Raw genomic sequence first — 18,086 nt, 5'->3', positions numbered from 1 at the left:
GTTCTTCTTTAACTAGTAAAGATTCATAGTTAAAAACATGAAACATATTTTCAGAAGTGGTTCTAAACTCTTTTTCTCTTACGTCCTCCGACAGTCGCCGCCATCTTCATATTCGTCACAATGGGGTATTAGACTTTGCTCCGAAGGAGTAGCTAGGCAACAGAATATGTTAACATTAAAGCTTTTAACATATCCCACCCCCAGGGGGTGGTCCCCTCAGTCAATACCCTCCTACTTCCTGCATCCATATCTCAGTTTCAATGTCTAGCTTGTCAGGAAGCCTTCCTCAGGGAAGGTCTATTACCGTACTTGGAAGGCTTATTTTGCCTGGTGTGAGTCCAGGGGGTTTTCACCTCGCACGTACTCGGTTTCTCGAGTGTTGTCCTTCCTTCAAGCGGGTGTCGACCAGCGTTTGGCGCTGGCTATGATCAAGGGTCAGGTGTCTGCGCTGGCCGTTCTTTTTCAACGTCCTGTGGCTTCTAACTCCTTGGTTGGCACCTTTGTTCAAGGGGTGCGGCATCTGGTCCCTCCTAGGAGGGAACCTCTGCCTCCTTGGGACTTGAATCTAGTTCTATCTGTGTTACAACGTGCTCCTTTTGAACAGATCAGGGAGATCTCGTTGTCTATGTTGTCCAAAAAGGTCGCCTTTTTGGTGGCGATCACTTCGGCTCGCAGAGTGTCGGAGCTGGCGGCTTTGTCCTGCAAGTCTCCGTATCTGGTCATTCACTTGGATAAGGTGGTCTTGCGACCTAATCCTTCTTTTCTTCCGAAGCGAATTTCGGAATTTCATCTCAATGAGGATATTGTCTTGCCTTCGCCTTGCGCGAAGCCTAAACATCTGAAGGAGGTGAGGTTGCACTCTTTGGATGTTGTTCGGGCGATAAGGGTTTACCTTAAATCGACTGAGTCTTTTCGCAAGACGGATTCTTTGTTTGTTCTTCCGGAAGGTCCTCGGAAGGGCTTGGCGGCGTCGGCTTCTACCATCGCCAAATGGATCAGACAGACCATTGAACAGGCATATGCTTTGCAGGGAAAAGTTCCCCCTATGCCTGTGAAGGCGCACTCTACTAGATCTCTGAGTACGTCTTGGGCCTGTCGTCATGGGGCTTCTGTGGCCCAGGTGTGTAAGGCGGCGACCTGGTCGACCGTACACACTTTCACAAAATTCTACAGAGTGGATGTTAAGGCATCGGCGGATGCTTCCTTTGGCCGCAAGGTTCTTAGTGCAGCAGTTCCTTAGGGTCCCTTGTTTTGGACCCCTGGCGTTTTGGGATATGTTTTTTGTCCCTGGGTTATTTGCTTTTCCTGGGTTGTTGCTCCTGTTGAGCAAGTTTTTTTCATGTTGCCCAGCTGGTTTCCTTCCTTTGGTAAGGTTCCTTTCTTTGATGTGGAGACTGCGTTGCCTTACGGCGCGGCTGCGTTTCCCACCCCTCATGTTTGCACTGCTTTGGGACGTCCACATTGTGACGAATATGAAGATGGCGACGACTGTCGGAGGACGTAAGAGAAAACTGAATTTTTGTAAAATCTTACCTGTAAAATTCCTTTCTCTGAGTCCTCCGACAGTCGCCGCCCCCGCCCCTCTTTTGGGGTTTGGTTGTATACTCTACTGCTATTCCACTGAAACTGAGATATGGATGCAGGGAGTAGGAGGGTATTGACTGAGGGGACCACCCCCTGGGGGTGGGATATGTTAAAAGCTTTAATGTTAACATATTCTGTTGCCTAGCTACTCCTTCAGAGAAAAGTCTAATACCCCATTGTGACGAATATGAAGATGGCGTCGACTGTCGGAGGACTCAGAGAAAGGAATTTTACAGGTAAGATTTTACAAAAATTCAGTTTTTATGATTTAATCATTTAGACGGGCATTATGAAGGCAGGGTAAGGGTGTGAAACTGAGTAAACTTACCTGTGGCTTGCTGGTTCCATTGGTGACAGTATTTCTGGGTGCTGAGGTCAGTGTGTTCAGTGAAAGTAAACTTTGCATACATAGGTACCTACAATGCAGTGCTTCTGCGGGCTATGTGTCTCAACAAGCCTGCATGAGCATTTAAAGTGTATCTTGTAGCATATTAAAACAAAAACATATTCAGTATATCTCTCCAATACACCTTTTTTCATGCTGTATCCCCTCAAAAACAAAAATACACAAAATGACCTGTTGATCTACCAGAAATTCTGTGTGTGACTAACATTCTGTTTGGACTGGTAACACAGTTCCTTTGCTGTACAGAAATTACCTATAACATTGTCATTCCTTTTTGCTGGACTACAGGATTCTGACAGTACCCCGCCCCTGTGTCCCTCTCCACATATATACATTGATTTCTTTCCCAGCAAAACACTGATGTTGCCTTGACTCCAAAGAGCCTGCTCACAAAGGACAGAGCTTCTGGAAAATGCACATGGAGCATCTGTATGTCAGGAAATCTGGAAGTTGTAAAGTACACAGCAACCATTACAGATCTGGTTGCATTTTCTTTAAAGTGTTAATAAACCCACAACCGTAAAACCAGTGTGTATATGCAGTAAATCATGCTTGTTATACACATTCTGTAAAAAGGCTATTTGATGCCCTTCTTTTACTGTTCCTAATCCATCTGCTGACCCGTAGGAGGCACTCTGCACATGCTTAGCTTGGTGTGTAATGCTAGAGAGTTTATTTTTTTTGGGTGGGTGCATGTGATCAACACAGGGCCAATCAGCACTGTCCAGACAGAAAATCAGGGGTCATGCAGGCTCATAGGAGGAGAATGAAAAATTATCCTACAAGCTTTAACCAGTGCTCATCCAGACACTTATAGAAGTCACAAGACTGCTTTATACTGTTGATGAGAAAAGGTATTTAGCAGTTTATATTTACTCAGGTGTGAATGGGGGAGCAGGTGTGTTAAATTTGGTGTTATCACTCTCACTTTTTCATACTGTTCTCTGGAAGTTCAACATGGCACCTCATGGCAAAGAACTCTGAGAATATAAAAAAAAAGAATTGTTGCTCTACATAAAGATAGCCTAGACTATAAGAAGATTGCCAAGACCCTGAAACTGAGCTGCAGCATGGTTGCCAAGATCATACAGCGGTTTACCAGGACAGGTTCCACTCAGAACTGGCCTCGTCATGGACGATCAAAGAAGTTGAATCCATGTGCTCAGCGTCATATCTAGAGGTTGTCTTTGGAAAATAGATGTATGAGTGCTGCTAGCATTGCTGCAGAAGTTGAAGAGGTGGGGGGTCAGCCTGTCAGTGCTCAGACCATATGCCACACCCTGGATCAAATTGGTCTGCATGGCTGTCATCCCAGAAGGAAGCCTCTTCTAAAGTTGATACATGAGAAAGCCCGCAAACAGTTTGCTGAAGACAAACAAACTAAGGAAATGGATTACTGGAACCATGTCCTGTGGTCTGATGAGACTAAGATAAACTTATTTAGTTCAGATGGTCTCAAGCGTGTGTGGCAGCAACCAGGTGAGTACAAAGACAAGTGTGTCTTGCCTGCGGTCAAGCATGGTGGTGGGAGTGTCATGGTCTGAGGCTGCAGGAGTGCTGTCGGCACTGGGGAGCTACAGTTCATTGAGCGAACCATGAATGCCAGCATGTACTGTGACATACTGAAGCAGAGCATGACCCCCTCCCTTCGGGGACTGTGACACAGGGCAGTATTCCAACATAATAACGACCCCAAACACACCTCCAAGATGACCACTGCCTTGCTAAAGAAGCTGAGGGTAAAGGTGATGGACTGGCCAAGCATGTCTCCCGACCTAAACCATATTGAGCATCTGTGGGGCATCCTCAAATAGAAGGTGGAGGAGCGCAAGGTGTCTAACATCCACTAGCTTCATGATGTTGTCATGAAGGAGTGGAAGAGGACTCCAGTGGCAACCTGTGAAGCTCTGGTGAACTCCATGCCCAAGAGGGTTAAGGTAGTGCTGGAAAATAATGGTGGTCATACAAAATATTGACACTTTGGGCCCAATTTGGACATTTTGACTTAAGGGTGTACTCACTTCTCTTGCCAGCGGTTTGGACATTAATGGCTGTGTGTTGAGTTATTTTGAGGGGACAGCAAATTTTCACTGTTATTCAAGCTGTACACTCACTACTTTACATTGTAGCAAAATGTCATTTCTTCAGTGTTGTCACATAAAAAGATATAATAAAATATTTACAAAAATGTGAGGGGTGTACTCACTTTTGTGAGATACTGTGTGTGTGTATCTAAAGGATGAATTCCCCTTGGGGTGGGACTTTATAGGCACGTATAATAATAACTTGAAAAAAAACTTTATTCAAAATATTAAATTTATTGAAATTACATATACAAAAAAGGATAAAAACATATGGCAAGCTGATAACAGATCATATGGTTATGTGGCAAAGAAATACCGCTGTATTTGAAGAAGAGTGCCCGACGCGTTTCAGAGTTCCTTCTTCAGGGGAAAACTTTTAAATAGCGGTCTGTAAGTGATTAATCACAAAGTAATCAATCGTTCAGTGTGTATCAAACAAAAGATACAATTTTAACAAAATATATAGACAGTGAATGAAATACACAGCATCAAAAATCACTAGAAACATTCATGTTATGTATTTGAACAAAAAATTGAAATGATATAACACTTACAGGGTCTGCCGTATAACACTTTGAAGTGTATGCCTGCCAAGGTAAAAACAAGTAGCTGGATTGCTCTCAGTGCTGTCTAGAATGTCTTAGTAAAGGAGACGATTGGTATGAAGGCGGAGTCATATCATGTAAGCACGTTCCAAAAATGTATGCCCGTCAGCACAAAGCTGAATGGGGACAGCTGGAACCCAGAAGAATGGGAGATCTGCCAGGTGGGGAGAAAGGAATGATTACCACACCAATTGTGACAATGATTGCTTTGGTGATAAAAATAAGCTGGTTGTGCTATATTGGTGTGTGACTGCTCAGAAAATGCTGCATACGCTCACCAAAGTAACCATAGACAAAATCTCTTTATAATTAAGTTGCTGATCATAGCAATAATGAATTGATAAATAGGTTAAACACTAGATTAAATCGCCTAGGCGGATGTGAGAGCAAAAGATTTTCCATATAAAGTGGTATTAGAGTAGAACTTATGAGCAATACAGATAGATAAGGACTGGTTGGCATTAACTGAGCAGATGCAGCATTGGTGGCAGGTAGGGCGACACCATAAGCAGGACCAGTATAGAATTAGAGGAAAAATCGATTACCTTAATAGTTGTCTGGGCTGGTTTGAAAGTAGTGCTTCAACCATCAGTCTTCCGGCAAGTGAGCAATGCTGATCACTGCCCGAAGGGAGGGTGTTTATATATGATAGTTTCATTGGAATTAGCTGTGTGTGATTACTCACCTTACACCTGAACGGCAGTCTCCTGGTGGGTTCCCTGGTGCGCAGCCGCCGGACAGACTCCCCACCACGCATGCGTGCGCATAGAGCGGCGGAAGTCCGTGCGGCTGATGCGCTCCACCGCCACGATCACTTCCGCCGACGTGGTACGCAAGCGGAGGTGAAATGGACGAAACCAAAGAGACTCAAGAGCCAATGGTAATCGTTCAAAAGGCGGACATCACATAGGGTGCCCGCCTACCGTGCCGGGCATGTCACCAAGGCATACTGAATGATTGGAAAGAAAAGTAAACAATTCTGGGTAGGTTTAAAAAGGTGAATGGTAAAGAATTAATGAGAATGGGATATATTGGCTATGTAGATGACTGATATTGCATTATTCAAAGAAATTATATATATAAGGTAGAAGGAAGCCACAGTAGGGCTATCATTCTAAACTGCAGTTAGAGAGCAGAGCAGCTAAATGCTAAGTGGACCAAACAAAGTCATTTCCTACATTACTAAATGCAATAAATAGTGACCTGAAGGGGAGGACATAAGAAACATATCTGATATAACACAATGATGTGAAGATTCAATATAACAGAATGGCATAAATGCCCAATAATCAAGAAATAAGGGATAAAAAAGAGAGGAAAGGTAGCTCAATAAAAATCAGTAGAAAATCAAAATTCAATATGTTAGTATATAGGGGAGGTGTGTGATTATTGTTCCATGCCTCCTGATGTAAACCCTTCAAGGAAAGGTTTGAAGGAGACCATTTCATTTAGACCTGGCGGATCTGTCGCCTTCAAGGTATAGATCCATCGGAGTTCTAGCTGTAAGAGAGTTTTATTCCAGTCCCCTTCACGGGGACTGGGGTGAACTCTGTCTAGAATCAAGAATTTTAATTTCGGAAATTTTCCTGCATGTACTAATCTAGTATGTCGTCCTAAAGGTAAATCTGGATTACAGACTTGCATGCTTTTGACATGTCTATTGGCCCTTTTGAAAAATGGCAGTTTAGTTTTGCCAACATAAAAACAGCCGCACCCACAGAGGAGTAGATAAACGACTCCGTGGGTGCGGCAGTTGGCAAAGTGTCTAGGAAAAAAGGTCTGACCATTGGGTAATGTAGGGTTTTTGGTGGTTAGCATGTATCTGCAATAATTGCAATTACCACAAATAAATGTGCCCTTGAGTTTACAGGGATCTTTATTTTTAAAAACTTTAAATTCACTTTGAGTGAGCTTGTCCCTCAACGCTGGTACTTTTTTGAGGGTAAATTGAGGACGGTCTGGTACATGTTTGCCCACCGTGGGATCAAGGGTCAAAACATGCCAATATTTAGAGATAATATGTCTGATGTTTTCATGTTGTTCAGAGTATTTAGTGATAATTCTTAAGGCATGGTCAGGTTCTTTTGGAGCCTTGGGGACTAGTAAAGTCTTTCTATCACAAGCAAGCGCTTTTTTGTATGCTTTTTTAAGAGTGGTTTTAGTATAACCTCTCAAACGGAGTCTATCTCTAAGATCGTTTGCTGCAAGCTGAAAAGTTTGTAGGTCATTGCAATTACGCCTAATCCTGAGGTATTGACCAAAGGGGATCGAGCGAACAAGGGTGTCAGGGTGGAAGCTCGAGGCATGTAGGATGGTGTTCCCCGCAGTGGGCTTACGGTGGAGACCACTGCGGAGAGCACCATCCGTGCCCCTGTGTACCTCCACATCCAAAAAGGTGATGTGATTTTCATGGAAGTTCATTGTAAACGTAAGGTTAAAGTCATTTTTATTCATTCTAGATAGACAGTTCTGTAGCAAGTCAATTGAGCCTTGCCATAGCATGAAAACATCGTCAATATAGCGGATCCACATGATAATGTGGTCCGTATAGATGGATGTTGATTCATCATGCAAGAAGGCTTGTTCCCATTCCCCCAGGTACAAGTTGGCATAGGATGGGGCACAGCATGTGCCCATCGCTACGCCCTGCACCTGGAGGAAATGGGAACCGTTGAAAGTAAATACATTATGATGCAGTATGTAATGTAAAATGGATAATACAAATTCACCATATGCATCGAATTTGCCACTCTTTGTTAGTGTGTGTCGGATGGCGGATAAACCCCGATCGTGTGGGATTGAACTATATAAAGTTTCCACGTCTATGGTGACTAATAGACAATCATCAGGGGTAATGATGTTTTCAATTTTTTGCAAAAAATGAATTGTATCACGTACGTGTGACGGTAACGCAGTGACAAAAGGTTTTAAATAAGTATCCACTAGTTTGCTCGCGTTGTCTGATATCGATCCTCTTCCCGAAATAATAGGTCGCCCTGGTGGATTAGTGGCATGCTTGTGAATCTTAAGAAGGGCGTAAAGGGTCGGGGTAACTGGAAAAGTAATCCGAATGAAATCCCATGTTTGTTTGGGGATTATACCATTAAGATATGCCGAGTCTATGAGCTGATAAAAGGTTTGTTGGTATTTAACCACAAGGTCTGAAGGAATTTTACGGTACCTATTGTGGTTTTTCAAAATGTTTTGTTTATATATACACACACACACACACACACACACACACACACACACACGTTTTGCCTTTCATTTCTGTCTTTAAACGGAATGGGTTGTTTTACAAGGTGAGGGTTCACATATGCTTTAACGTTAGTGGCTCATAGGAAAACTGGCAGGCATGTTGCCAGCGGTGGCCAATGGGAAGAATAGCCTTCAGATTTTTAGCCAATTAACACTTTATGTGATGACAGACGTTTTACCATATTGTAAAACCTCTGTCACCGCAGGGACACACCGGAAACTAATATTTCCTATGTGTCCCATTCACACTGACATGCTGCATTTTATCGCAGTGCACTGGCCCAAATCACTCTGTAATGTCAAGCAGCCCAGCCTGACAGTGCAGTGAATGAAGTGTACATTTTTTATACTTCAAACTAATTTTGTACCAAAAAAAAAGGGGGTGGTGCACTGATTTGAGCAACACACAGCTCCCTAGCCAGCCGGCAATGTAGAGTGGCCAGAATGCTGAATCGCTTTGGCTGCTCTGCGATTTGACTGAAGACATGTGTGAATTCGCCCTTAATCTTAACCCAGCACCTAACCTTTAAAACAAAGATATCCCCCTCCATTCATACCTACCCTGTCATTGACAGTACTTCTATTCCATCCAGCACTAGTGTCAGATGCCCCCAGCTCCTCAATGAAAAAGAAGCTGCACCCAGGCTTTTAGTATCAAAACAAATCTGTTTCTATATTTATAATACTCTGAATAAGGTATTCTATTTTAAGATCTGTAAATTGATAACCTTAGGGTAAAACATGCTTATTCTGTTATGTGTTACAACTCGCCAACCAATATTATTTCTTATTTTATACATTTGGCTATATATTTTGCTCTGTTTTTATTCATGAGAAGCCTGTGTTCTGCAGAAGTTCTGAACGTGCCGTTTATGTAAATAAACTTGTTGCACAAACTATTCATTATTATTCATGTTTCATGCAGGTGTTGGCAAAGGTTACCAATTGGCATGCCTGTTTAAAAATGTTACATCTGATAAATGTTGTGTTACCTGGTAATTAAAATGTACTGCCAGACATCATGGGCACATGCTGTAATTCCATTTCATGTGAGCTTTAGGGAGGGTGGAATTAAATTAGTTTCATGTACAGTCAAATTTCTTTTTGTGAGTACTATGACCACCTTACAGCGGGGAATAATACGCTTTTGATCCCCTGCAGATTTTGTAAGTTTGCCCACTTACAAAGAAATTCAGGGTCTATAATTTTTATCATAGGTGTATTTTAAATGATAGAGACAGAATATATACCAAAAATACATAAAAAACACAATACAAATGTTATAAATTGAGTTGAAGTTCAGTGAGTAAAATAAGTATTTGATCCCCTAGCAGCAAACAATAATTCTGGCTCCCACAGACTGGCTACAGTATGTGCTCACGTGGTATACAGATTAGACCTGTTAATTTAAGAAGGTGCTCCTAATGACAACTCGTTATGTGTATAAAAGACACCTGCCCGAAGAATCTCTTTCTTCCATTTAAACCTTACCATCATGGGCAAGACCAAATAGCTGTCAAAGGACGTCAGGTACAAGATTGTAGACCTGCACAAGGCTGGAATGGGCTACAAGACCATCAGCAAGAAGCTTGGTGAGAAGGAGACAACTGTTGGAGCGATTATTCGCAAATGGAAGAAATACAAAATAACCGTCAATCGCCCTGGGTCTGGAGCACAATGCAAGATTTTGCCTCATGGGGTAAGGATGATCATGAGAAAATTAAGAGATCAGCCCAGAACTACACAGGAGGAGCTTGTGAATGACCACAAGGCAGTTGGGACCACAGTCACCAAACAAACCATTGGTAACACAATACGCCGCCATGGATTTAAATCCTGCAGCACCCACAAGATCCCCCTCCTCATGAAGGCACATGTACAGTCCCGTCTGAAGTTTGCCAATGCACATCTAAATGATTCAGAGAAGTATTGGGAGAAAGTGCTGTGGTCAGATGATACCAAAAATGAACTCTTTGGCATTAACTTGACTCGCCGTGTTAGGAGGAAGAAAAATGCTAACTATGATCATAAGAACAACATTCTTATTGTCAAGCACGGAGGTGGAAACATTATGCTTTGGGGCTGTTTCTCTGCTAAAGGTACAGGCCGACTTTGCCACATTGAGGGGTCAATGGACAGGGCCATGCATTATAAAATCTTGCATGAGAATCTTCTTCCCTCAGCCAGAACACTGAAATGGGTCTTCCAGCATTACAATGACCCAAAATATACCGCCAAGGCAACACAGCAGTGGCTAAAGAAGAAGCACATTAAGGTCATGGAGTCCCCTAGCCAGTCTCCAGACCTTTATCTTATAGAAAATGTATGGAGGGAGCTGAAACTTCGAGTTGCCGAGCAGCAGCCAAGAAACCTTAAGGATTTAGAAAAGATCTGTAAAGAAGAGTGGACCACAATCCCTCCTGAGATGCGTGCAAACCTTGTAACCAACTACAAGAAACGTCTTACCTCTGTGCTTTCCAACAAGGGTTTCTCCACCAAGTACTATATCATGTTTTGCTTGAGGACCAAATACCTATTTTACTCACTGAATTGCAAATCAATTTTTAACATTTGTATCATGTGTTTCTGGATTTTTGGTTGATGTTCTGTCCATATTTGAAATACACCTATGATAAAAAAAGATAGACCTTTCATGTCTTTGTAAGTGGGCAAACCTACAAAATCTGCAGGGGTTGAAATAATAATTTTTCCCCAGTATATGATTTGGGTATATATTTATTTAAAATGGTTGTAAACCTTAGACATGAAATGTAAACCTATCTTTCTATAGTGTGTACTTGTCTCAGTGAAGAGCACTAAGTGTCATTTCTGTCTGCTGCTTCATTCCTCTGCTATCAGCATGAATAATTTCTAACAGGTTTTCGTTTCAATGTTTTTTATTAAATATGGAAAAAGAACAGGTGTACAACAATAGTATAAATCAATACAGTAAGTACACAGTATACACTTCTATAGAATGCATTGACAGCGTCGAGATGGATAGTATCTTGGAAGCAGTCAGTGAAATACCAAAAGGTCATATCGAACCATATCCTAGCTGCAAACCCCTTACTAGTCTCTCACATTGGCTAGAGGGGTCTTCTACGTTGGGACTAAAAATGATAGACCTGGACATCGAAGCAGAGAATGCTGACAAGTGCGTACCATCGCTTAACAATTTTGTGTACCGTGACTTAGCTGAACTTTTCTGACAGGTTTTACTGACACCAAGAGAAAAAAGGAGACAGGGGAGGGACCACCAGCTGATTGACAGCCTCAGCTTTGTTCCTGTGTGAAGGGGATTTGCTCCTCCCTTCCACAAAGCTCTCCTCACTGAGCTCTGCAGAGTGTAATTTGAGCTCTCCGTCCACTTTTTCTGACTGCTCAGACAGGCTTTAAAAATTCTGGACTTTGAACAGATGTAGAGAAGAGAAGACCACAGATAAACATGTACAACTTATGTAGAAGGATTTGTTTAATCTCTGTGTATCACCTGAGGACAGTCACTTCACTGGGTATATGTAAGGCTCCATTCACACCTGAGCGTATCTTTTTCAGGCATTTTTTTCAGGCGTTTTTTGCAGTTGTTTGGAGGCAGGCATTGACATCTAACAAAAACACCTGTAATTTGTCAAAAAAGAAGCTCATGTACTTTTTTCAGCTTCAGGCGTTTAGCTTCAGGTGACAAAAACGCTCATATGTGAACAGAGGGTCATTAAAATGAATGGAATTTTTCTTGTTGGGCGTTTTGAGACTTCAGAGATGAGCGTTTTAAGAGCTGAAAAACGCTCAGGTGTGAACATGGCCTATGGGTTTACAACTACTTTAAATATAGCTTTGCTTGCAGTAGAGCTACATGATGGATAGAAGCCTGGTCTGTGCACAACAAGATTACTGGATCCAGGTCTATGCTTTGCTTCGTACAGTATTATCCAACTTTAGAATAAACCCTTTTGAGGTTCCTCTGTTTAAGCCTATAGATACCTCTTTTTGTGATTAAAGGTAGCTTGCTACCTTTTTATTTTTGGTGACCAAGCTGACCATTGCATGGATATGGAAGTCCCAGGTCCTTAGCTTTGAGGCAGTGAAAAGCCTTATAAACAACATTATGATGAATGAAAAATGAACGACCATATTGACTGACTCCTACGATATAATCCTCTGATTTTGGCAACTTTGGATTTCACATTCTCATCCTTCGCATTTTGCCCATCAACTGCTGGATATCTGATCTCCCTGCAGTCTTGAAACTTGGGATACCTTTGCTGTTGCCTTTTTCTGTTCTCTTCTTCCCCTTTTTTTCTTCTTTTCTTTTAATTTCTCCCTCTTTGTTTTATTCTCTGAATTGTTTACTACACATACTGATTCTTTGTGGATGGCATCCCATGGCATTTTCTTTTCTCCTGTTTTTAACTGGTACAGGAGAAGAAATGCACGAAGTATATTTTTACTAAAAGAAAAATTTATTGTAAGGCATTTTAAGCATGACTTCTAGTAGTGCAGGATTATACAAATGTATGTGATGTGAGCTTTAAATTAATATATCATATTTATCATCTTTTGTAGGATGTATACACAAAGACCAAGCCTAAGGTGGAGACTGCAGTGGAGCATTCAAAAAGTATTTATATTCTCTGCTGTTATGTTCTCTTTTTTCATTGATGAAATCTGCCGAAAGAGGTTTTAAAGTTCTTTGTAACATTTTATTTATTAAGACAAAAAACCTTCTGGGTGTAACAGCCCTCTTAATACTTACCTGAGCCCCATACGTCCACAAGTCCTTCGGCCGTCTGGAACTCTCCCTCCTGATTGGCTGAGACACAGCCGTGGCACCATTGGCTCCCGCGGCTGTCAAAGTCAGTTGGCCATTTAGGAGAGAGAGAGGGCGGGCAGAATGGCAGCTCCGTTTCTGAATGGACACGGAGCTGCAGCTCAGCTTGGGTGCACCCATAGGAAGCTGCTTGCTGTGGGGGGTCATTTAACAGAAGCGAGTGGCAAGTAAGTAAAACATGTTTATTATTTAAAAAAAAAAATGTGACTTTAAAAATCACTTTAATAGACTGCATGACACATATTTTTAACAGTTTTTTTTTTTTTTTTTCAAGTCTGAGATAGGATGGCTTATTTGATTTAATTGTTTGCACTTTAGTATTGATTTAATTGATTGCACTTTAGTATTGTTATATTTTGAATATCCCTGCACTTTTATCTTAAAGTGATTGTAAACGACCACCTTGTAAAACAACTCATTCAGTTTAAAATAGAAATGAAAGGCCAAACATTTGATATATAGATATGAAAAAAAAAACATGAATACTTTTTTCTCTTTTTTTTGGTAATCACATATCCTCTGTTCTCAGCTACTAAGGAGCTTGGGGAGGAGAAGCAACAGCACATTGAGCTTCCCAGTGAATGGCTTTGCAGGGTCAGGCATGTCAGAACAAGTCTGATGATTAGAGGAGAGCAGGCTGAGTTCTCAGCGCAGCTGGAGAGTGGAGAACTGACCACAGTGTGTTCTCCTGCTTAGTGTTGTCAGTTTTTAAAATGGTTCTAAAGGCAGAATGTTTTTTTTTTATCCTAATGCATTCTATCCATTAAGATAAAAAACCTTCTGAGTGCAGCAGCCTTCCTATTGTTTACCTGAGCCCCTTTGTGATCCAGCGATGTTGAGCGAGTCTCGTCTGTCCGAGACTTTCCCTCCTCATTGGCTGATACGGCAGCAGGTGCCATTGGCTCCCACTGCTGTCAATCAAATTCAGTGAGCCAATGAGGAGAGAAAGGGCTGTCTGAATGGACACACAGAGCAGCGGCGCGGCTCAGGTGCCCCTATAGCAAGCTGCTTGCTGTGGGGGCAACCAGCAATAGAGAGGGGCCAGGAGCGCTGGCGAGGGACCCAAGAAGAGGAGGCTCAAGGCTGCTCTGTGCAAAATGACTTCACAGAGCAGATAAATATGACATGTTTGTTATTTTATACAAAAAGAAAAAAAAAGACTTTAATATCACTCTAATAGGAAAGCAGAGGGACTGGCAGGAACACCAGATATTTCAAACAGAAAGCAATACAAAGAGAACTGGATACTTTTTCATACTAGTACAGAAGGCACATATCAGGAATATGAATTGTTCGGTTTACATATTCTTAACTCAAGGTTCATATTACTACTATGTATATGCAGAATCAATCCGGGCAGTGGGCCAAAGGTAAAGAGGCCAGCAAATGTAGGCAGACAAAAATCTAGCGCTAGCTGCTTTTTATCAGCATTTCCCACTAATGTTTGGTATCACCAGTAGTGGTGTTTATTACATGTAGTAGCTTTAAAATAGAAAGTTTAATTTATTTTTTTCAAAGTCAAGATTCAGCTGCTACTGCCTACCATTGCACCACATTCCAAGCAACTGTAATAAAATCTTTATAAATATTCTTACATGATTTTATTAAAGAGAATCTGTCAGGATATATATACAGCTGCAAGAAAAAGTATGTGAACCCTTTGGAATGATATGGATTTATGGATTTCTGCACAAATTGGGCATAAAATGGGATCTGATCATCATCTAAGTCACAACAATAGACAATCACAGTCTGCTTAAACTAATAACACAGAAAGAATGAAATGTTGCCATGTTTTTATTGAACACACCATGTAAACATTCACAGTGCAGGTGGAAAAAGTATGTGAACCCCTAGACTAATGACATCTCCAAGAGCTAATTGGAGTGAGATGTCAGCCAACTGGAGTCCAATCAATGAGATGAGATTGGAGGTGTTGGTTACAGCTGCCCTGCCCTATACAAAACCACACACCAGTTCTGGGTTTGCTTTTCACAAGAAGCATTGCCTGATGTGAATGGTGCCTCGCACAAAAGAGCTCTCAGAAGACCTACGATTAAGAATTGTTGACTTGCATAAAGCTGGAAAGGGTTATAAAAGTATCTCCAAAAGCCTTGCTGTTCATCAGTCCACGGTAAGACAAATTGTCTATAAATGGAGAAAGTTCAGCACTGCTGCTACTCTCCCTAGGAGTGGCCATCCTGTAAAGATAAACGCAAAAGCACAGCGCAGACTGCTCAATGAGGTGAAGAAGAATCCTAGAGTGTCAGCTAAAGACTTACAAAAGTCACTGGCAAATGCTAACATCCCTGTTAGGGAATCTACAATACGTAAAACACTAAAAAAGAATGGATTTCATGGGAGGATACCACAGAGGAAGCCACTGCTGTCCAAACAAAACATTGCTGCACGTTTACAGTTTGCACAAGAGCACCTGGATGTTCCACAGCAGTACTGGCAAAATATTCTGTGGACAGATGAAACCAAAGTTGAGTTGTTTGGAAGAAACGCACAACACTATGTGTGGCGAAAAAGAGGCACAGCACACCAACATCAAAACCTCATCCCAAGTGTGAAGTATGGTGGTGGGGGGCATCATGGTTTGGGGCTGCTTTGCTGCGTCAGGGCCTGGACGGATTGCTATCATTGAAGGAAAAATGAATTCCTAAGTTTATCAAGACATTTTGCATGAGAACTTAAGGCCATCTGTCTACCAGCTGAAGCTCAACAGAAGATTGGTGTTGCAACAGGACAATGACCCAAAGCATAGAAGTAAATCAACAACAGAATGGCTTAAACAGAAGAAAATACGCCTTCTGAAGTGGCCCAGTCAGAGTCCTGACCTCAACCCGATTGAGATGCTGTGGCATGACCTCAAGAAAGCGATTCACACCAGACATACCAAGAATATTGCTGAACTGAAACAGTTCTGTAAAGAGGAATGGTCAAGAATTACTCCTGACTGTTGTGCACGTCCTGATCTCCAACTACAGGAAACGTTTGGTTGAAGTTATTGCTGCCAAAGGAGGTTCAACCAGTTATTCCAAGGGTTCACATACTTTTTCCACCTCCACTGTAAATTTTTGCATGGTGTGTTCAATAAAAACATGACAACATTTCATTCTTTGTGTGTTATTAATTTAAGCAGACTGTGATTATCTATTGTTGTGACTTAAATTATGATCAGATCACATTTTATGACCAATTTGTGCAGAAATCCATATCATTCCAAAGGGTTCACATACTTTTTCTTGCCGCTATATGGTTGCTGACATTTGTGTATTAGTGGGAGCTCCAGGATTCAGATCCTTCAATAAAGGAGTTGTAAAGTCAGAAGGCTTTTTTTTTTTATCCTAATGCGTTCTTTGCATTAAAGCAGAGTTCCAAAGGAACTTTTTTTTTTTTATGTTACATAAGCTAAAGATATTAATGGTCATTGTAGTATAGCAGATTTTTAATCTCAATCTGACCTTCATATTGTTCCAGCAGCGGGCTCCCATCCTAATTGTGGGCATGTGAAGCCCACTAGTGTACTTTTCAAAAATGGCGCTTAGCACCACCTTGCATCGCGTCATTTCCTGTTTGGAAATAACGCCATGGTAACAGGCGGCAATGCCCACTGACTCCTGGGAATGATGACTCACATCTCCCAGGAGCCCATGCGCCGCAGGATATGACATACCTTGCCGCAGCACCGAAAAAGAAGGAAAGAAACATACACCATAGCAACAAAGTAAACGGAGGAAGAAAAAAAAAAAATGCCCAATGTTGTTTCTTCTTGCCGGATTGCAGTGATTTATCTAAAGATGCAAATATGGGTGGAACCCTGCTTTTGGTTTAAAAAACCTTCTGGGTGTAGCAGCCTCCCCAGCACCCCCTAATACTTACCTGAGGTCCTTCTCTGTCCAGCCATGTCCACGAGTCCCTCTCCCTCCTGATTGGCTGGAACACAGCCCCTCAGCACCATTGGCTCCCGCAGCTGTCAGTCAAGTCAGTTAGCCAATCAGGAGAGGGGGGCCTGAATAGCAGTTCCGTGTCTAAATGGACAAACAAAGCTGCTCGGATGCCCCCGTAGCAAGCTGCTTGCTGTGGGGGCACTCAATTGGAGGGAGGGGCCAGGAGCAGCAACGAGGGATCCGAGAAGAGGAGGATCCAGGTTGCCCTGTGCAAAGCCAAATGCACAGAGAAGGTAAGTATAATATGTTTGTTATAAAAAAAAAAAAAAGAGACTTTACAATCACTTTAAGTAGTAAGTCACTGACCTACTTTAGAACAATCATGTAGATATCAAGTGTCCTCAATAATTTTTATGCACATGTATGTTTTAGATTAGTGACACTCCAGTTAGTGATAGCCTGGAGTATGCTTTTTTGAGAAGTTAGCAATGGGGGCCTTATTTAATTAACAGGTTCTTAAAATAATGGCTTTTTCAAGCAAGATTGGGAAGTGGTTTAGTGGTAAGCTGCCTTGTCTGCAGCACCAATATCATTTATTTAATAATATTTAAACTTAGAATACTTTTAATATACAAACTTAATATACATAAGGAAATACGGAGTTAGTATACCTTTACCTATAAGTTACTATATTTTATTTTTACTTAATGAGGTTTTGTCATACAAAAATACTTTTCTTGTAATTAAGAACTTCTCATATACCTATCTTGTTGCAGTGACATATGGATATCTAAGTGATGCACCACCCGGATTCTATCCCAGACTCGGTCTGATTGGATTTGCTGGAATTGTTGGCTTATTTCTTGCAAGAGGTCAGTATATGATCAGTCAAGTGAAAAATTACACTGTTTTGAAACCATTGGGGAGAATTAACAAAGACTGGCCCAGGTATTAAGCCTGCACCACTCTTCTAAACTTAGAAAATTGAGTGTATTCTATTCACAATTAAAGCAATAGTAAACCCCAAACCAAAAATGTAATATATTGCAGCTTACCAATCATTAAATGTGGTGGCTGCATTCGTTTTATCTTTTTAGGTTTTTTTTTGCTCTTTTCACCTGGTGATCTGGCCAGTAACACCTCCTCTATTAAAGTGCCTCCACTCAGTATGAAGAAGCACAGGAGCACCTTCGGACAGCAGCATTGTTAGTTTGGAGGGAGGGGAATGTTTAAAGGACTAGCAGATTCAGATACAGTGGGGATCGAAAGTTTGGGCACCCCAGGTAAAAATTTGTATTAATGTGCATAAAGAAGCCAAGGAAAGATGGAAAAATCTTCAAAAGGCATCAAATTACAGATTAGACATTCTTATATGTCAACAAAAGTTAGATTTATTTCCATCATTTACACTTTTTAAATAAC

General features: G+C 41.5%; 1 protein-coding gene across 1 annotated transcript in view; it reads left to right on the top strand.

Moving 5' to 3' along the window:
* The window catches only part of APOO (apolipoprotein O), a 123,129-nt gene that overhangs the window by 65,346 nt on the left and 39,697 nt on the right, over positions 1 to 18,086 (top strand). The window contains exons 4-5 of the mRNA XM_082245928.1: positions 12,504 to 12,558; positions 17,441 to 17,536. Coding sequence (XP_082102054.1) covers positions 12,504 to 12,558; positions 17,441 to 17,536 — 151 coding nt within the window. The remainder of the gene's footprint in view (positions 1 to 12,503; positions 12,559 to 17,440; positions 17,537 to 18,086) is intronic.

Source organism: Pelophylax lessonae (assembly GCF_965119305.1).
Source record: "Pelophylax lessonae genome assembly, chromosome: 2".
NCBI classification, from domain to species: domain Eukaryota; kingdom Metazoa; phylum Chordata; class Amphibia; order Anura; family Ranidae; genus Pelophylax; species Pelophylax lessonae.
This window is presented reverse-complemented; position numbering and strand designations above follow the sequence as displayed.